Source organism: Onychomys torridus, chromosome 13 (genome assembly GCF_903995425.1).
Source record: "Onychomys torridus chromosome 13, mOncTor1.1, whole genome shotgun sequence".
Classification (NCBI taxonomy): Eukaryota; Metazoa; Chordata; class Mammalia; order Rodentia; family Cricetidae; genus Onychomys; species Onychomys torridus.
Window position 1 is genome coordinate 23,703,132 of NC_050455.1, and position 21,139 is coordinate 23,724,270.

The following is a 21,139-nucleotide window of genomic DNA, read 5'->3' on the forward strand; positions in this document are numbered from 1 at the left end:
ATCTTTTTATGAAATGGAAATTCATATAAGCTTCAAAGCATCAAAAAAAATCATAAAACTTGGATCCACTTCTCACAGGTCAAAAGGATTCTGGATAAACACAGCCTAAGTTTCCCCACCTGTCTGTCTATTCCTGAGGGTGGAATTTTTTTCTTTCCAGGTCTTGGGACTTTTCCCCTTCCTCAATTACTGAGACTATGAATCTAAAAGTTCCAAATAAGGTCACAAATTTTAACTTCTGTTCCTAGTTTATATCTGTCTCAACAGGTTTCCACTTGGCTGACAGATGCATCCAAGCATCAATTGCTGACAACCTTCTCCATGATTATGAGTCCTGAACTTGCTGAAAACTGATATGACTGATATGCAATCCAGTCGATATAAATGCTCTCTTTTCAGCTGGCCAATGAACCAGATGCTTCTAAATTCCCTTCTTGCCTTTGACTAACAGTTTGGCTTTCCAGGGCCCTGACAACAGTGCCCTTATATCAGCAGGACGTAATTACAGAAAAGAATACCTCGTCCTTGTTCCCCTCCCCAACAATGTTAGATCAAAAGAGAATTTCTTGTCATAGGGAACCTGAGATAAGATAATAATTGGTCCCCGTTCTCATTTCCAAGTTCCTCTTAAATAAGGAACTTTCTCAGCCATCACAGGGCTTTTGGTCCCTCTGCTTCTGCTAATTGCTATTGGCTTTCTTGTCACTGATGCCTTAATGAAATGATAATTCCTGTCTGGGTACCATTAAGCTGATGATGCTAAAATCCCAATATAAGCCTATAAACAAAAACAAAAAACAAAAAACAAAATTCCAAGATTTGAGATGGTGCACTACTCAAGAGGGGAATGAGAGGACTGAGCAGATGCCATAACAGGCTGCTCAGTCTCCTCTTAGAGATCAGGCCTCAATTTCAGTTTCCTGAAATTGAACAAGCAGTTTCTGAAAGAGCCACAAACAAAGGACAATTAATCACTGGCGCCCCTGACCACAGGGACAAGGTAGATTGGATGCACCAAGCCTGGATGACTGAGCCAGCCCCCACAGTCAGTGCATACTATGCCTGCCAGCCAGCCTACACAACAGCTCAAGGACAAAGCCTGGGACTTGTCCAGGCCTGCCAAAAAAAAAAAAAAAAAAGGAAACCTGTAGCCCTGACCAGCCCATGACTAGCTCTGGCCAATTAGAACATATTAATATGATTGCCACTTGCTTAAATCAATTTTATCTGAAATGATCTACCTGCTCTAGGAGCTCCCCTTAGCTGTGCTTAAAAGGAGCCTGCGGGATCCTCTCAGGGTCTTCACCATCTTGCCTTTATGTGAGATGGCAGGCCCCAGCATGCTGGAATAAAAAACGCTCTTGTTGAGTGCATAGGTGGGACTTTTCCAGGACCCCAACAGTCCACTCTCCCTTAGCAAAGGGCTCGTTCATTGTTATGCAATTCACACCTTTTCAATTCCATAACCAAAGCTTCTTATCTAAGCCCCCCAGAGGGTCAATGTCAAATGCAAATTCGAAGTGTTCTGGGTTGTTCTTAAGCTAAGTTTGCATAGGCTTTGAGGCCTAGGAAAACTCTCAGATAACAGAAGGTATGGAGACAGGAGGTAGCAATCACACAAAAGGCAGATCAAAGCCAGGTGCTAACACTCTAGAGCAGCCAAACAAGGTGTAGCTCTGTGGGAATTCTCCCCCCCCCCCAGAGTCCAGAATAAGTAGGTTTAGAATTAAAACTGGAGAGGAGGGCTGGAGGGGAACCTACAGAACAAAAACTGGTTTCTGTCTTCTCCATTGGGTTAGGAACTCCCTTAGCGCTAGGATCCATTTTCATAATAATTTTTCTATAATCAGTACCTAGCCCAGGACCTGGCATTTGGTGCATGCTTGATATGAACAGATGCTCATAGATAACCGTAGTGTGTGCAGGAAAAGTTTACTAATTTGGTTTCTGTTCATCTGGGAAAAGTGAGCAGGTTCAAGGCTGAGGACCCAAAAGAATAGAAGAGATGAACCAAATACCGCAGAGGCTGGGCATCGGCCGCTGCGCCTGCGCAGTCCAGACCCTCACTCCCGAACAGCGGGACGCCGGCCCGCCCACCGCTCCCAACGCGCGTGCGCGCTGTACGCTTTCCCGCCTCCAGCAAGATGGCGGCGGCCCTGTCCTGAGTGGGCGGAGTGTGGCTGCCGGAAACCCGGCTGCCGCCTTGGGGGAGCTTCGGGCGAAGGCCTGGGAGCAGCGGAGCGAGGCTGGCGCGATGCTGTTCCCGGGGAGCGCAGTCGGCTACCGCTAAGGAAGGTGGAGCGAGGCGTTGCCTTTCCAGCGCCCCCTATGTACTCCTCCTCGCGCTCGGGGCCGGTCGCCGCTTTGCCCGCCTCGGTCCCACCACCGGTGCCTCTCGGGGCCCGGAGCTCCAGCGGCGGCCGGGACCGAGTCCCGCGGGAGGGGAGGCGCCCGGGCGGCGCCCGTGCTTGCGGCCGCGGAGCGAGCGTCTGGCAGGTGAGTGCGGTTGCGCACGCCGGCGACTCCCACCCCGGCGGCGGCGGCGGCGCCCCGGACCCCGGCGGCCGGGTTCCACCGCCCTCCGCTCTGCACGTTCCTGGCCTGCCCCTCCCCGGCCTGGTGCCGGCCGCGGGCTCGCAGGTTCCCCTTCCCACCCCGCGGGCGGGGGTCGTGTCTCCCGCCGCCCTCGCACCTCTTCCCGGCTCCGCAGGCAGCCTCGCCCCTGCTAGTAGACTTCCCTGCCCTACGCTCTAGGTGCGTGGGTCGTCCAGCCCGCTGCGCTCGAGTTCAGCCTTCTTGCTGCCCTTTAAAACTTTGCAGCTCTGGGAGGATTATCTGAGCCTGGCTTGTGGCGTTACAGGGGAAAGCTTTACTGGTTGTACGGAGGCCGGTGGGATCCGTTCCCCCTTCCGAAGGGAACGAGTCCCCGCAGATTGGGGTGGGTTAGGAGTCTTGACTCCTGCCTAGTGGAACCTGCGATGGCCAAACGATGGTTCGGCATAGCCAGTCTTTAGTCCCAGCTTTTGAGGAGGAGGCGTGAGTTTTGTGAAACGTTGGGTTTTGTAGATCCATTGAAAGAATTGGGGAGTGTTAGGTTCCTTTAAAAAAAAAAAAAAAGATCTTGTAAATGTAAGGTAACACATAATGGGACAAGAAAGCTTAAGTGGTTTATACTTTCTTTAGTTATTAGCCTAAAGTGCGCGTTGAAGCTTTAGGATCCCCAATGTGCAAGCCCTTTGTTTTTGTTTTTTAGGAAGGGCTGCTCCAATTTCTTGTATTCTCGATTGTTACTAATGCTTAACAACGCTTATAGCTCTTGATAGTCTCTGTAAGGCGGGTTTGTGCCAATCCCAGCTGCCCCTCAAGGATAATCGCGATTACTGATACGCAGAATTGTCCTCAGTAATTTAGGGACCTGGCCAAACTGTGCAAGTGCAAACTGCCCCATCAGAGTGGCAGCGGAGGAAGTTGTCGGGCTGCCTGTCTCCTCTATCCCATTACTTAGATGTGTGTCAGGAGCCCCGAAGTGGGATTAAAAATACTGACATTTTGCCCCTCGAGATTGCAAAAGAGTGGGGCTTTGAAAGCTACTTAGAAAGCTGGGGTTTTAGCTTGGAGATAGAGTGCTTGTAAGACTGACTCCATATCCCTCCAGTACTGTAAAAAGAGTGTGAATTGAAGTTTTAGAATAGGATTGCCCACTTTAAAGAAGAAGCCTTTGAGTCTTCTATCATATGTTGTTGGTAGCCTTTACTCTTACACCACTAAAAACGACACTCTCTCAGGTCTTGTCTGTCATTCCCACACTTTCATTTCCATTTGAAGGCATAACAAGGAAGTTGGGGCTTTTAAACTCCAGTGGCTGAGAAAATCTCAGCTGTCTGAGGCATGCTTCCTCTAGTTCCCAGCCCCCCCCCCCATATTATCTCTTTATTTGCTCATATTTCAGAGAAAGAAATGTCTGTCTTTGCAAGAGCAACAAGCCCCTCCAGATGAGCCCATGGCCAACCCCTCCCATCTCATCTCTCTCTGTTTAGAGCTCCATTATTACTGTCTGAAGGCCTCCTATACGCTCCCCTGTATGCATGTTTGTGTTTTCCCCTGAGCTGCCAGATACAACTCTGGGAGGCCATTCTAAAGTCCAAATTTTCCATCAGAATTCTTGGATCCAAGGACTCTGTAGTCAGAGAAATCTTTCAGTCTCGGTTTTGACTTGTGTGAAAATGGTTTAGTAGGTGTGGTCATGTTACTATTTCGACTATTCTGTATCTGTAACGTGGGACGTAATTCTTACCTTGCATGATGGATATGCAGGGAGTTAATATGTGTTAAATGTCCGTCTAGGTGCTTGGCACATCTTCATCTTCCCGTGAGGTCACTATGAAATGGAAGTCCCTTACCATTTCACTGTTGTTGTGGGGGCATCAAGATGGGCCAGCAGGTGAAGGCACTTGCACCAAATCTATTCTGTGTCATCTTTGGTTTCTGTAGGCGATTTGTAAATTATATAATACTCTGTAGTAATAAATGACGTGTTCGTAGCTTTCTACACTGTACTTCCTGGTTTCCCGATCCATTTAAAGTATCTTAGAATGCTCTACCCTCTCTCAACCTTGTGCTTCCCTTATGAGCTAGGCTGCAAATAGGATATGCAGACAGGTGATGCATTTGCCTCTTGTAATTGGCAGATGCATGCTTAGAAGTGGCATGATATAATCAGTGCAGAAAGTCCATTTTTCTCCTCTTTTCTCAACATTGCCCTCTGTTTGAGTTCTTTGCACAGACTTGCTTCTCTCCTCATAAGAAGACAGCTATTAACAATGGTCATGTTACCGTCTCTGTTTACTGCCAAGGGAAGGTAGAAGGCTTCTCTTCTGGCCTTTTCCCAGAGTCCTCAGCGCTCCTGGGATTGAACAGAACAGAAGACCTTGCTGTTAAGTCTGGAGTAGTATCTTTTGTCTGGAGGTGGTAGCTGGTAGGAGTGAATCCTATCTAAAAATAAGGACTGTGGCACAGCATGGGCTGGGGTGTGTGCGAAATGGGTCCTAGAAAGGTAACTGATGTCCTCAAGGCTCTGTATGTTCTTTGGTGTGTTTTTTTTTTTTTTTTTTTTTTGGTGATCATGTAATTTTTTTCCTTTATGATATACATCATTTTGTGTGGATATTTCTCATTTCTGGAGCGCTGCTTCTCACTTCTACTTTTTGCTATGTACCCTATCCCAGCTGCCAAAAGTCATGTGACAGCAACTGAGTTCAGCCTGCATCCACCCACAGCTTGTGGTGCATTCATATGTGCGTGTATGTTTGTATCCCCTTCCTCATAATTTCCCTTTGGTAACCACTTTTCTCTCAGTCACCCACTATGGAACCTCATAGTTATATTAGTTCTTCTTCCACTGCCTGTTAGTTTTCAGATCTTAAACATGTATCAATTAGGCTCCAAGTTACAGAATAGTTAACTGACTGACTTAATCAGTATCTCACATAAAAGATGATCAGAGTTAGAGGATTCCATGGCTAGTCAATTATACTGCACGGTGAGGTTTTCAGGGATTTTCTATCATTGACTAGTCTTAGTGTGCTGTCTTAGGGTTTCTATTGCTGTGAAGAGACACCATGACCACAGCAGCCCTTATAAAGGAAAAACATTTAATTGGAGTGGCTCACTTACAGTTCAGAGGTTCAGTCCATTATCATCATGGTGCTGGAGAAGTAACAACAGAGTCCTACATCTTACAGGCAACAGGAAATGGTCTGAGTATCATACTGAATGAAGCTTGAGCAGAAGAGATGTCAAAGCCCATCCCTACAGTGACACACATCCTCCAGCAAAATCACACCTACTCCAACAAAGCCACACCTCCTAATAGTGCCACTCCCTTTGGGGCCATTTTCTTTCATACTACCACATGTACTAACTTTTGAACATGTGCATATCCTATCATAGTTGTACATTGCTCGTTTTTTCTCCAAGTACCATAGCTACCAAAGATAAGTATGTCCTCTTATTTCTTAGTTAGGCAAGTAAACCTTCCACAAAAGGTCTGTATCAATCAGGTGTCTACCTTAACTGTAATAATACTTGGAAAACCCATTTTTGGCATTTAAGTGTAAGCAGAGGCTGGAGAGAAAATAACATATGGTGTCAGTGGCATATTTCTGCAGTGTTCTATGGAGAAATAAGCTTTACAAAGAGAATTTGCAAATAACAGTAGCCAGCGTAAAGCACTGTTTACTTATGCATTGTCATAAACCATACATGGCTTTTTACCAGACATTTTGATAACCATAAGTAACTATCTAAAGTGGCTTCTTATGTAAGATTTGAATGGTAGGTTAGAATGTTGGACTCTTTTAATGTTGGTATGATATTAAATACATTTAAGCATGCCTGTTGGAGCCTCTATCTAAACCATATACAAACAGTTATGAAACAGGTTTGTAGTTCCTTTTCAGGGAAAGCATTTGGAAATACAGGGGAACATTTCTGGTTGTCATAGTAATTGTCAAGTCCCACTAGCAATCAGGGAGTAGAGGTCAGATATACTAAGTAGTCTGTGATGTTTGGAATGGTCTCACAAAACAGAGTCATGCCTTAAAATGCCACTGTACACATGTTGAGATTAGCAAATGCCTTGCCTTTTAGAAGAATTCACCATGATCCATTTATAGTCTTATACTGTAAATGACAGGACAACAAATTCAAACTGACTTGAAAAGCAATGATGTGATCTTGGGCTGAATGTTAGCTTAGGCGTCATTAATGGCTGCCGTGAAAGGAGGATTTGGTTTGTTCTGCCCTCTCATTTCCCTAGTTCTGGTTTCTTTCTTAGCCCTGCCTCGTGGTAGCAGATGACTTTCAGATTCAGTGCCCATATTCCACATACTGAACAACGTGAAGGCTCTCTTTTAGATGTGATGTTGTGTGTGTTGAGTATCATCACCACTCCTGACCTTCTCTAAGCACCTATTCCTCCAAAGCTGATAGCTTTGCTGTCTTGTACGCCTTTGCAGACTATGTCTGGTTTTTGTTGTTGTTGTTGTTTTGTTTTGTTTTTTCTGACTCTCCCTTAATTATCTTTATGTTCTTAAATTCTAAATGTCTAGATTACTTTGTGATTTAGTGGTTTGATCATATGTAGAATAATTTTGTACTTAGCAAAAAGATAGGTTGTGAGAAAAGCAGAGAAATAGAAGGTCGTGCCTCTATATTCCTTCAATAGTTGCTTTTGAGCCCTGAATTATGTATGTTGTACATGCCATCAAGCATGTATATGATGTTCTTCTAATTCATAAAATACAGATTTTTTTGAAAGCCTTTCTGAATCCTAGTATAGTTGATTGTTTTTACTCTTTACTCATTGGAGGGGGGGTGGCACACCACATAGATCCCAAATAAATATGTGGAGGCTTATTCTTACGTATAAATGCCTCACTTTAGCTTGGCTTATTTCTAGCCAGCTTTTCTTAACTTGAATTATCCCGTCTACCTTTTGCCTCTGGGTTTTTATCTTTCTCTGTCTCTGTGTACCTTTCATTCACTCTTACTCTGTGACTGGCTGGCCCCTTCTTGTCTTGCTCCTTGATCTCTCTTCCCAGATTTTTCCTCCCTCTTTATTCTCGCTCCCCGCCAGCCCTGCCTACCCTTTCTCCTGCCTTGCTATTGGTCATTCAGCTCTTTATTAGACCATCAGGTGTTTTAGACAGGCACAGTAACACAGCTTCACAGAGTTAAACAAATGCAACATAAAGAGATGCAACACATCTTTGCATCATTAAACAAATGTTCCACAGCATAAACAAATGTAACAATCTTAAATAGTATTCTACAACATTCTAGTAGTGGTTTTGTCATTTTAGTCATCCCTTAGCATCCAAGGGAGATAGATGTGTGTTTGGACCTTCTGTGGATGGCCAAGACTCTTACATAAATGGGACAGTATTTGCATATGGTCTCTACACATCCTCCCAAATACTTTAAGTCATCTTTAGATTACTAATAATACAGGTTTAACATCCCTAGATACAAACAGCTGAAACCTGAAAAGGTCCAAAATACTAATGTTTTTGAGCATCAATATGACACAGGTGGAAAACTCCACTTACAACTTCATCTGACAGGTCACGGTGAAAATGTGGGCACATTAAAATATATATATTACCTCAGGTTAGATGAATAAGGCGTCTGTGTATGCAGCATAAGTGAGTTTTGTGTTTGGGCTTGCATATCATCCCTAGGATAGCTCATGCATATGAAAATATCCAAAAATCTGAATATTTTGTAATCTAAAACATTTTGGATAAGAGATACTTATGTGTACCTCATGCAGTGTACATGGTAATTAAACTGCTGTTTAGATAATACTGACAATAAAAGCCATATGTGTTCAGTACAAATAGAAGGTTTCTTTCCAATTGTTTTTTATCCACTGTCAGTTAAATCCAAAGATGCAGAACTTGTGAAATGTATAGCTCACTGTGTTTTCTCAGTCAGCAAATCTAAACACAAATGCCACTCATTTACCAAGAGTTTTAGCTGGAGTTATTGTCCAGATGTGTAGAGCCCTGGGTTTGACTTCAGCACCTCACAAAAGAAAGCCAACCAAACCCAGCTGTTTTTGAGGGCCTGCTGTGTAAGCAGGGTGGCAAGACTGGAGAATCAAGTAACCCATGCTCTTTATGAGCTCACATTTTAGTAGAGGACATAGCCAACAGTGCATGTCTATGCACAGGTCATGTTTTGGCTTTGAAGTAAATAAAATGGGTTCAGGTAATAAAGCTCGTCACTCTAGACAGGATGGAAAAGGACCTGAATGAATCCAGTAGTGGTAAAAGTCGTGAAAGGATCTACTTGAGTGAAATGGTCTGTATTGTCCTTGTCAGGATTTCAAATCAACATTACACCAACTCTGTAAAATAAATCGACCCTCATTTCATAAATACTTTATACACAATCAATTGGAATTATATCTTCTTTGAATGTTTGTTATAATCCAGCAGAGGAAACATCAGGGATGGGGTTTTTTCGTTGTGGAAAAGGGTTTACTAAAGATTTTATCAATTGAATTCCTCTCTTCTCTCTTTCTCTTCCTTCGTTCCTTTCCTTTCCTGGGGATTGAACCCTGTGCTTCACACAGACTAGGTAAGCTCTCTACCACTGAGCTATACCCCATCCTTGGTTTCTCATCTGTGTGCACAGGTGAGTGTGGAGGTCAGAAGTTGGCCTCTGGTGTCTGTGGAGCCTTCTACCCTGGTAGTGACTGGATGTCACTGGGACCTGAGCCCCTGGGGGCTTCCTAATTAGTCTAGGCTGGCTCCCAGTGAGCCACAGGGATCTTCTTCACCATCTTCCTGCTTGACAGGCAACTACCTTACCAGCTCAGTCATCTCAGGCTGTTTCTGTTTTCTGATACCATCAGTATTGTTTAGAGGAATGCATGTATTTCCTGTTTCTTAGTTTCCTATAAATTTCTATTTAGGATCACTTTTACTGGTCTTAAAGAATCTGAAATTTAGCTTTCCTCCTATCTGCCTGAAAGGTCTTTATTTTCTCATGCTTGAAGGCTGTTTTCTCTACAGAACTCTAAGTTAGCACTTATCTCTTAGAATACATTCTAGTTTGATTGTTGCTTTATATCAACTCATTCTTTTTTTTTTTCCCTCAATTTTTTTATTTTTTATTTTTTTCGAGACAAGGTTTCTCTGTGTAGCCCTGGCTGTGCTGGAACTTGCTCTGTAGACCAGGCTGGCCTCAAACTCACAGACATCCTCCTGCCTCTGCTTTCTGGGTGCTGGGATTTAAGGCGTGCGCCACCACACCTGCCTGGCACCATGGCTATAATATTTCCTTTCAAAATAATTTTGTCATATTCCTTTTAAGGAAGGAAAACTTTTTGAATCTGTCTTCTGCTTTATTATTCTGTGGTTAGGCTCTGGGCTTCATGAATGGATGGATCAGTTCTTATCAGTCCCACACATTGCTCAGGCGAAGGGCCCTCAAATACCACCTTTACTGCAGTGTTCTCTTTGGTCCTCAACATGATCCAGCATTGATAGGTGAAGATCTTCCTGCCCCTTGTGTGTCCTGCCTCCTCTTGCTGTGTCTTAAAGGCTTTATTCTGGACAGTTTTATCCTCAAAGTTACCCCTTTTCACCAATATCTAATGTTTGGTTGCTTTTCCAGTAAGTGCTAATTTAGGTTATTTTACAGTCCCGATCGTTTTTTTTTTTTTTTTTTCAAATCTGTGTGATTTTTTATTTTGTAGTTTGCAGTTCCATGCAATACACACACACACACACACACACACACACACACACACACACACACACACACGTTTGACTACTAACCTCTTGAGTATAGTAACTAGGAAATTATAATCTGTTAACTCTGATGTTTGTATATCTCTGTGGATCTGTGGGAGGAATAATCTGTTGTATAAGATAATGTGAACATTTTTGTGAAAATTTTATGTGGTATTATCAAGCATCTGGGGCTCTAACACTACCTTAATCAAATGTCGCATTGTTAACTCTGCTGGACTGCCTGCATCACTGACTTATGTGTGGCCAGAGTTCATGGTTTCTGTTATGATTTGAATGTGGGGAGTGTCCTACAACAGTGTTAAGGGCTTGGTCCCCAAGGTGGCACTGTTAGGAGGTCTAATGTGGCATGTTTGGTGTTGGTGTTGTCCCCGCTAAGGCCACTTCTTTTTGGGTCATGAGATGAGCTGCTTGCTTTGACAGTACATCCACTGTCTGTTCACTCACCAGAGTCTCAGAGCGGTGGGCCACAAGGTTATGTGGACCTCTTTGTGTCCCCGGTGTGTCTCTCAGGTGTTTGGTTGGAATGACAAACACGATGGAGACCCCTTGAGACCCTCAGCCGAAAGCCACCTTTGTCTGGGCCTCTGTCGGGCCCCCAGTCTTGAAGGACGGGCAGCATTAACTGTTTATTCTTTTCTTTAATCTTACAAAAGCAAAAGTTGAGACCACTTTTCTAAGTTCCAATCTCTAGTGGGTTTGAACTATTTATTTTTCATTTTGTTGATAGTTATTTAATGCTTTTAAGATTATTTTAATATCTCACTTTTAAAATAATTTTACTGTATAGTTTTGGTGCCTGTCCTGGAACTCACTTTGTAGACCAGGCTGGCCTCGAACTCACAGAGATCCGTCTGGCTCTGCCTCCTAAGTGACGCTGTCTCAACAAAGCAAAACACGTTAAAATTATTTGCAGAGGGACGGTTGGTCTGAACTGTCGGATGTACCATTTCTACAGATAGAAGTCCAGACATTTGACAACTTGTACGAAGAAGACAAACATTCCTGGCTTCGTGTGTTACTGATTTCTTCTGTTACTCATTTTGTGTTAATGCCTCTCTGTGGCATGAATGAGAGGCCCCAGAAACATCAAAATTAACGTGTGGTTTTGTTTGTTTTCCACACAGTGTCTCTGTGTAGCCCTAGCTGCCTCTCACTCACAGAGATCCACCTGCCTCTGGCGTTAGAGGCCTGAGCCACACCCTCCCTGCTCTAAGATGTGTTATTTGCCAGGCTAGTTCCTGTGGCCTGTGCAGAGCCCCAAGGAAGGGAGGCAGGATATTATATTTGGCTGTACGTCTTTGGAGCAGAAGTTGTCCATTTAACCTGGTGGGACATAATGTGAGCATTGTAAAGTTTGGAAAGGACACGAGCCGAGTTGACAAGGGCCTGCAAACAAATTGTCCTGTAGTATTTTTTATTTTTAGTAATTTGTGAGAACTCTTATGCTGTGTAGATGTCGTGATTTTTAAAATTACACGTATTTATCCGGGGATCAAACTCAAGTTGTCATGCTTGGATGTAAGCACCTTTACCCACTGAGGCATCTTGGCAGCCCGGGGGTTGTGCTTTTTTTTTTTTTTTTTCCAAGGATAAAATAGGAGTTTTAAAGTTTACACATCAAGAAAAATGCATAATTTGAATTTGAATTCTGAATCTATTTAATTAAAAATGGAAATCAAACTTCCAGTTTAGAAATTCTAGGCTTTATGTTGGTGGGAAGTCTTCCTTGTTTAAAGATTGTGTTGGAAATGTAGAATAACCTTCATATTTTATAGTTATTTGACTTCGTCATTACAACTTGTTAGCATGAGATATCATCCATCTCTGCAGGTAAATTGATGCATCAGAAAATATGAAGCAGCCCTCTTAGAAGGAAACTTAGGATTTCTGAATTTTGCTTGATTCTGTTTCTTCTCTGCCAAATGAATATACTAACTTAAGATCCGTGTGGGTTATGGTGCCTTTGCTTCCTGCTTGTTTCCGATTTACTTACTTGCCTTCCAAACGCTGGGTGATAACAAAACACAGAGTTTTAGAGTCAGAAGAGACTCTGCGTGCATGGAATTGCTCTTGTGTTCTACTGTCTTCCCCGCCTCTTAAAGCTGTGTGAAATGAGAAGTGCCTTTGTCACTGTTTCCTGAAGTGCTTTCCTGCCCTGTACTACTTCCTAGGCACAGCTCAGAATGATGGTTTATCAGTGTCTTTAAGGTCTGTTCAATGGCAGTGCACCATGATGACTTACGCCTTTGTTGCCCGTGCAGCTAATTTTAGACTTCATAAATTGATATGAGTGTATTTAATGTCTTTGTGGGTTTTTTTGTTTGTTTTTTTTTGTTTGTTTGTTTGTTTGTTTGTTTGTTTTGAGACAGGGTTTCTCCGGGTAGTTTTGGTGCCTGTCCTGGATCTCACTCTGTAAATCAGGCTGGCCTCAAATTCACAGAGATCTGCCTGCCTCTGCCTCCTGAGTGCTGGGATTAAAGGCACTCGCCACCACTGCCCGGCATGTATTTCTTAAAGCTTGCTACCTGACTGAATTCAGGTATGAATCAGTCCTAACCTTCAGGCTTGGCAGCTGTTAATTTCCATGCCATTCCTGGGCCTGGCCTGTTACACAGGTTGAGTATTATCCAAAATGCTTGAGACCAGAAGTATTTTGGATTTTTATCTTTCCTGGATTTTACAGTATTTGTATATGCGTAATTTGAGGATGGGACCCAAGTCAAAACATGAATTAGTTTATATTTCTCATATACCTCAAGGTGTGTATATGTACATACACATATATTCTTTTGATTGTGCTGGGACCAGACCCAGGGTCTACTGCCATGTTAAGCACACGCTGAGCTATGTATTTTGTATATCAATACATCAATTTTTTATTTTGACTGTGGCCTGTTACATGAGACTGCGTGTTAATTTCCCAAGTCATGTTGGCATTTAAAAAGTACTGGATTTATGGAAAGTTGGATTTGTGGTTTTCAGATTAGAAGTGTTCAACTTCTGTATTTCCTGAAGATTTCTACTTAATTAGTAACCTCAGTAAAGCAGCAATTTATATTAGATTAAGTACCTCAGACAAGGAGCAAATGATACTATTATGCTATCATAGCATTTAATATATTCAATTAATGATCATATTATCTTATTGTCAAACTCTTGTCACGCTCAACTGACAAGGATAATGCTCAATTTTCTTGTTATATTCTTTTGTATACATTGGAGTATGGTTTAATTAACCCTGTGACATTATTAACCCTATGACATTCTACCCACCTCATTCTTTTAATTTCTTCTGTCTTTGCTATAGTTTCATTTCAGAAAAACCCTTGATATATTTTATATTCCACTTGTCTTTCAGTAGTTTACTTCAAACACATTTCTCCTGTGTCTTCTCTAACATTAATTTACACTTTGACAGCACTTAAGTATATATTACCTATCTGTTGAAACAAACTTTAAGGATTGAAAAGTGTTATAGTGGACAGAATCTTAAAAATTGTTACTATTTAAATAGTTTATTCATTTAATTTTATACATATGAATATATGTGTGTTTGAGTATATATAAGTTTTCAGGAGCCTGAGGTGGTCAGAAGAGGCATCAGATCCCCTGATTAGAACTGAGACAGAAAGTTATATCCCAATGTAGTTAACAACTTGTTCACTAAGTATTATAAGGATATTGAGGACTGAACTTGAACTGTGAAAAGAATAGCTTTCCACCCTCTGTGACTAGTGTTCAGCATCACTTTTTTTGCTTGTTTTTTTTGGTTTTTTGTTTGTTTGTTTGTTTGTTTGTTTGAGACAGGGTTTCTCTGTGTTACAGCTCTGGCTGTCCTGGAACTTGCTCTGTAGACCAGGCAGGCCCCCAACTTACAGAGATCCACCTGCCTCTGCCTCCCGAGTGCTGGGATTAAAGGCGTGTGCCACCACCGCCCGGCATCTGTTCCACTTTTATTGAGTTGCAAGTTAAAATGTTTTATTTGTCTTATACTGGCTGTTAAAGGCCCTGTGGTTCTGGTAGCAGAGGCTTCCAGTTTATTACATTGAATATTTTATTCAGTTTAATTCTAGTAGATGTATGGTCACTGCCATTTTTATTGAAATTAAGCACCCACCATTGGTATAAGAAAAATCTTTTGATGATAAATATATTCTTATATGAGAATGAATTGCCCTTGGTTCTCAGAAAAAGGAAACTTGAACTCCAATTTGACAGCTGTCTTAATGTTACAGGAATTCTGTCACCAGTCCGCCAGCCAATTGAAAGGAGTGGTTCAGTCTAAAGGGCAGAGTTTTTACTGGGGAGTATGTGACCCAAATAAAAGATGGGCTGTGGGATGCGCACTCTGTTGGAAGGAGGACGAACAGGTAGTGGAACGGGAGCAAGCACAGCTGGCAACTTGGTTCAGGTTCCCCGTCCCCCTCTTGGACCGAAGAAGCGGCACAGTGGCAGCATAGTAGCTGGTGTCCTGTCCGGTTCTCCGTTCTGTCTTGTGATTATCGTGCATGGATTTTACTGATAATAAACGGTAGAGAAATCTTCTGACTTCTCTCTTCAGTCTTAGTCAGTGTTCTGTTGCTGTGAAGAGACACCATGACCACAGCAACTCTTATAAAAGAAAGCATTAATTGTGGCTTTTGTTCAGAGAGTCATGCAGGGAACATGGCAGCGTTAAGACGTGTTGCCAGAGAGGTAGCTAAAAGTTCTGCATCCCGATCTGCAGATGCAGGAAGAGAGAGACACTGGGCCTGACTTAGGCTTTTGAAACCTCAGAGCTCACCTCCAGTGATACACTTCCTCCAACAAGGCCACACCTACTCCAACAAGGCCACACCTCCTAACCCTTCTCAAGCAGTGCCACTTCCTGATGACTAAGCATTCAAATACATGAGCCTGTGGAGGCCATTCTTATTCAGAACACCATTTGTAAGTCTACAAGATGAAGGAATACCATCTTTTATGCTTTTTAAATACATTTCCTGAAGTACTATATGGAACACCTATTTCAGATAACTTTTCTATAAAAAGGGCTAAACATAGACATTTAAAAATCATATCACACTTAGATTAGCCAACATAGATCATTTCTTGTCATATTATCTTGGGTGTTTCCATAATTCTAACACTTGTTTATTGGCCTTAAACCTTACAATAGTTGCCCCCACCCACCCACCAAGATGCACAGTGTGGAAAACTTGGCGCAAGGCCCTGGGTTCAATCCCTGGCCCTAGGAAGGAGGGAGAAAAGAGAGGTAATAGGTATGATTTCGGACTAGAAGCAGGTAACTAAAGTAGTTTGAAGTTCCTCGCACTGTGTGTGTACACATGCTCATGTGGTGGTGCACATATGTGCATGTGGAGAGGACAGCCTCGATTGTCATTTCTCACATGCCATCGGTGACTTGAAGCTTGCCAAATAGGCTAGGTTGGCAGGACAGTGAGTTTCAGGGATCCACTGTCCCATCTCTCCATCAGTACCCCCATCTTTTTAGATGTGGGTTCGTCCTTGTTGTGTACAAGCCAAGCACTTACCAGCTGAGCCACCTCCTCAGTTGGCATCACTCCCATGTTAAACATGAAAGAATTCAGCTTTGTCAAGAGACAGGCTTTATGGTTTTTTTCTGTGTGAGTAGGTACTGCATACATGCAGTGCATATTTCCAACAGCCAGTGTGTGCGTATAAAATGAAAGCAGATCTCCTGTCCTTTCCTCCTAGCTGTCTACAGAAGCAGACAGACAGACAGACAGCTCTTGTCGACCTTTTCACTTCTCTCCCACAGAACACCAATTCCAAAAAACTGCCCTGGATATTCTTTTGGAGGGCAGAAATGTTTATTATTAGAACATAATCATTCAGGAACTGATGTACTGAAGATTTTCATAGATAACTTGTTTGCACTACAACAAACTTCATTTCAAGCACTATGAAGCAGATGGTAAAAGACAAAGAGTCTCTGCTCACATAGCACTTCATTTGGAGATCTCACTGGTATGGAGATTCAAAGTGGCCCCATGGTTAGTGATAACAGAAAGCTCTGGCTGAGGCAGCTCAGTTGCTACCGTACAGGCAGGCTTATAAGGAATTTGTGTTGGGAATTACCAACATAATTGCTAATTGCTTACCCATGTAAGCAATTATTGTCAATGTGACTGGAGGTAGGAAATTCACTTGCAAGTTCTCTTGCTCACTCACCTGACCGGCAGGTTGGTGTTGGTCTGGACCCCTCTTGTTGGCCTCTGCAGGGTTTCCTAGGTATCCTGAGGACCCGGCACCTGGTTCCAGAATAAACAGTCAAGAGACCAGAGCAGGAGCGATCATGTATAGACCATATATCATAGCTCTTTACCATCTACTGATTGAGATTCTAGTCTCTTCTAAAAATACCTTCATAGGTACACTTAGAAACAGTACCAGATTTTTGGGCATCCTCTAACCCAGTCCAGTTAACACGCAAAATTAACCATTGTGAAGGTATGAATTTTAACTATTCTGCATAATTAAAGATAATAATTTAAGATGCTGGGGTAAGTATGCTGCTAGAATAGTGTGGAAGAATAAGACTGTCTGCCACACTGTAAAATGGAAATGGGAGAAAAATTACTCATTGTTATTCCAGGACAGCTTTGATGAGCTGGGGAGATGACTGGCAGTCCATACAACATCAGGATCTGCATTGAGATGCCCCAGCACCAGTGTAATAGCCAGCCATGGCAGCATGCACCTGTAATTCCCACACTGGTGAGGCAGACCCTTAAGGCTTGCTGGCCCACCAGTCTGGCCAAATTGGTAAGCTCCAGGTTCAGTGAGAGACCCTGTCTCAAAAAATAAGGTGAGGAGCAATGGAAGAATTGAATATTGAAGTACTGAATATTAACTGTGGCCTTCAAACACACGTGCACACGTAAACACACCCCAATTAATTTTTAGAGAAGAACCTGAAATATTCAGTTGCAAGAGGGTATGATGACAGGAAAGCCTGTGGATCATGTGTTTTTTTAGTTCATATGTTTCATACATCCAAGTGAAATATCAGGTGAGTAGTTGAATATTCAGGGATAAGGTTAAGATAGAAATACAGTTTGAGATTTAGTGTACTATAGTTTGGGATTTAAAGCTACTAGATGAGAAAATACTGTTAAGTAGACAATCCTAGAATAAACTCTGAACTACTTCTCCCTTAGGTGATGAGTGACGAGGCTGGGGTATTAGGGGAGATTAGAAGGAGGAGGGAAACCATCCACATGGCATAGACGCCAAGACTTGCAGTATGTTTCAGGAGGAAGAGTGATCAGCTCTTATTACCAAAAAGATGGAATTTGGCCGTGTGTGTGAGAATGAGCCAGTAGAAAAGGAGAGATTGATTACGTAGGAGAAAAGACTATAAATGACGAGTGTTGACCTTTGATGGGGCATAGGAGCTTTAGAGGGAGTGAGGTGATGAAACAGATGGTTGGGTGTGGTGGTTCATGCCTGGAATCGAAGCACTTGATAGGCTGAGGCAGGGGGATTTCTGTGAGAAAAGAATTGGAACAAAAGGAAAAAAAAACACAGTAGGGCAGGCAGCTGGGTTTGTCGTGATCATAAAGTCGCCTGCGTGAGGTTCCAGTCACCACCCACTGTTGCTCAGCTACAGATAGTCTTAGGGTGTGCTGGAGTCTGCAGGAGATGAAAGGTTGCCCTGGAGTTGTTGGCAGTCAAAGAATTGACCAGGTCAGAGCAGAGTGGGAAGGAAGGTTTATTGAGAACACTGCAAGGGAGCTGCTCCGGCCATGGGAGGGAGGCTGGCGGTCCATAGTGACCCTTTTGTTTGCTCGTTCCTAACACAGAAGCCAGTGGTCAGTGTTTGGCTCTGGTCGGGGGCAGGCTTTGTAGGGTGGCAGCTCTGTGTTGGAGGTTCATATAGTTCATTTTGATTGGCTGTGTTCGGTCACCATTCTGTAGTGCCCATCAGACCCAACGTGTTCCCCACAGCCCTTCAGTGGTCCAGCTGCCTGAGTTACTGTGGCTCATTCTGTAAGCAGCCCAGAAAACTCACTGGTACACCCCACTGGCTCAGGTGCAGTCTTTCCTTTGGTCTTCAGCGCCTCTGAATCTGGGTAAAACAGTCATTCATTTATGTCTCCTGGAAAAGACATGCTACAGATGTAATTACACATGTGTGTAATGTCCGGTGGATTATGTAAGTAGTTCTTCTCCAGTAGCTTTTTTTATTGTTGAAGAAAGTATTCTTGAGAATTCCGTACAGTATATTTGGAACATATTTGTTCCCTCGGGCGTCCCGTCCCTTCCCACCCAACTTTGTTATTGCTGCTTCTTTGTCTTCTTTCTCCATCAAGTCCAGCTTGTGTTGTTCAGCTAGTATGAGGGTTGGGGTCTGCTCTGCTGTGTGGTCAGCCCAGTGGGTCACATTATTTAAAAACCTTCTCCCAGCAGCCACGAGAGGTTAGGAGCTCCTCAGCTAGTGGTGGGGTCACGCACACGCACACGCACATGCCCTCTGCTGGGATTTCGTCTGACTAGAGCTCGTGCACGTTTTATGCTTGCTGACCCAGTTGCCTTGAGTATATGTGTATCTGTCCTGTTGTGCCAGGAAATCCAATTGCTTTTATATTCTCAGTGAAGTTGTCTGTAACTGAGCACATCATAGGTAGTAAAAATAGATTTGTTACAGGTTTGAGGAGACATGAAAAGCTCAGAGTAGCAAATAGAGTAGCCCTGCTAGGCATTGTTGGCCGTCCTTTCATGTCTATAGTTATAAATGTAAAGCGAAATGGCCAGCTCTGCTCCTGAACAGTGAGAGTGCCGCTTAGTTCTGTTTCCTAGTGCTAAAGAACCACTACCTCTGTGCTCTCAGATTTTGCAAGCAACATACTGTTCTTAGGGCCAGAATAGAGTTGGTTGATTGGTTGGTTGGTTGGTTGGTTGGCTGGCTGGCTGGTTGGTTGGTTGGGTTCCCCTATTTTAGAAGGTAGAAGGAAAATGCCAAGCCTCCTACTTGTAGGCCGATGAGATTTATGTAGTCTGTTTCTGAGACAGTTACCAAATCCAGCCAAGTTGATTATCACTCCGTGGATCTTTTTCTCTCTTTTCTTTGTAAAAAGAACTTTGTAGTCTCAGTCATGGAGGAACACTTGGAAAGGTGCCCCTTTTCTGCCCCCACCTGTTTTATTAACAAGTCTGTTTTTGTAATTAAATAGCAGAACTTTGAGGTAATATTAAGAAAAAGCCCATTTCATATTATGTGAGGTACAGGATGATTTAAGATCAAGAGACTTTTTGATAGTTGTTATTAGTTGAGAGAGGTATTTGAATGTGAAATGAAATTTAGTCCAATTCTTTTTTTAATAATCTATTTAACTTTATTTTATGTGCATTGGTGTGAGGGTGTCAGGTACCCTAGAACTGGAGTTACAGACAGTTGTGAGCTGCCATATGGGTGCTGGGAATTGAACCTGGGTCCTCCAGAAGAGCAGCAAGTGTTCTTAACCACTGAAACATCTCTCCAGCCCTAAAAGATTTATTTGTTTATTATGTATATTGTGTTCTGTCTGCATATTTGCCTGCACAACAGAAGAGGGCACCAGATCCCATTTTAGATGGTTGTGAGCCACCATGTGTTTGCTGGGAATTGAACTCAGGACCTCTGGAAGAGCAGCCAGTGCTCTTAACCTCTGAGCCATCTCTCCAACTCTTAGTCCAATTCTTGAATCTTATTTTTGACTTCTACAAAAGAACCTATGTGGGGCCAAGTGGTGATGGCACACACCTTTAATCCTAGCACTCAGGAGGCGGAGGCAAGTGAATCTCTGTGAGTTAGAGGCCAGCCTGATATACAAATCCAGTTCCAGGACAGCCAGGGATGTTATACAGAGAAGCCCTGTCTTGACAAACACACAAAAGAACCTATGTGGTATTTCAATAAATTCTACCTGACTTTGAATACCTTTACAAAAGACATTTTTTTTTTTTTTGAGCTGAGGATCGAACCCAGGGCCTTGCGCTTGCCTAGCACTGAGCTAAATCCCCAACCCAACAAAAGACATTTTTTTAAGACTTATAAAATTAATGTTTCAGTTCTAAAAACATTATTAGTCTGGTAGAAGTCATGCTTAGCATTCAGAATTACCTAGTTCCCAGCACCCAGAAAGGTCATCAACATTTGATGTGAAAGAGCGTTTACATGTACTAGGTGCATTGAATTCATTCATCCTTATCTCTCTTGGAATGTAGTATTAAACATTCATTATGAACCCATCTATCAGTGGCTCGTTCCCTTACTGGAATGAAATGAAATCTGCATGTTAAGTACTGCCTGTAGTAGTGTGGAAACCCAGTGTCTCCTGCCCTGAGTGACACGTCCTGTTACAGTAGGTAAGGTTTGGAATGTGTTTTCCATTTAGCAGACTTGGATCATTTGGCCTATAACAACAAGCGTTTATCTTCAGACATACAGACATAGATTGTTCAGCAGAAAGCCAGAGGAAGGAAAGATACCCAGAAGAAGGAAGCAGCTTCTCACTGGGTGGTGCTGCCATCTGCAACTGATACAGGGCAGTGAGAAAGGATTTGTGTTTTCTTTGGAAGTACACACTTAGGGACATTGCCAGGTATCAGGAAACATGCCTGTGATCCCGCACTCAGTTCAGGGTCTCAGTCTAGGCTGCATGAGACCTTGTCTCAAAAATAAAAAAAACAACAGCAAACAGAGAAATAGAATTGGGAAATATTGGCATGAAAATCAATCTTTTGACCCAAGAATTTGGTTTAAAGTTCTGATAATAGCATTTATTAGGCACTATATTGATTATTTT

At 42.8% G+C, this 21,139-nt stretch overlaps 1 protein-coding gene across 9 annotated transcripts in view; it reads left to right on the forward strand.

Moving 5' to 3' along the window:
• The first annotated feature begins 2,122 nt into the window (after window positions 1-2,122).
• Apc (APC regulator of WNT signaling pathway) overlaps window positions 2,123-21,139 on the forward strand; it is a 100,700-nt gene continuing 81,683 nt past the window's right edge. For 7 of the 9 annotated variants that reach the window (XM_036205107.1, XM_036205102.1, XM_036205106.1 and 4 more), the window contains exon 1: window positions 2,123-2,496. Coding sequence is in view for 6 of the 9 variants with exons in the window: in XM_036205102.1 (XP_036060995.1) it covers window positions 2,329-2,496 (168 nt within the window). In the remaining 3 variants the exon portion in view is untranslated. The remainder of the gene's footprint in view (window positions 2,497-21,139) is intronic. The other 2 variants (XM_036205103.1, XM_036205115.1) reach the window with 1 other exon arrangement.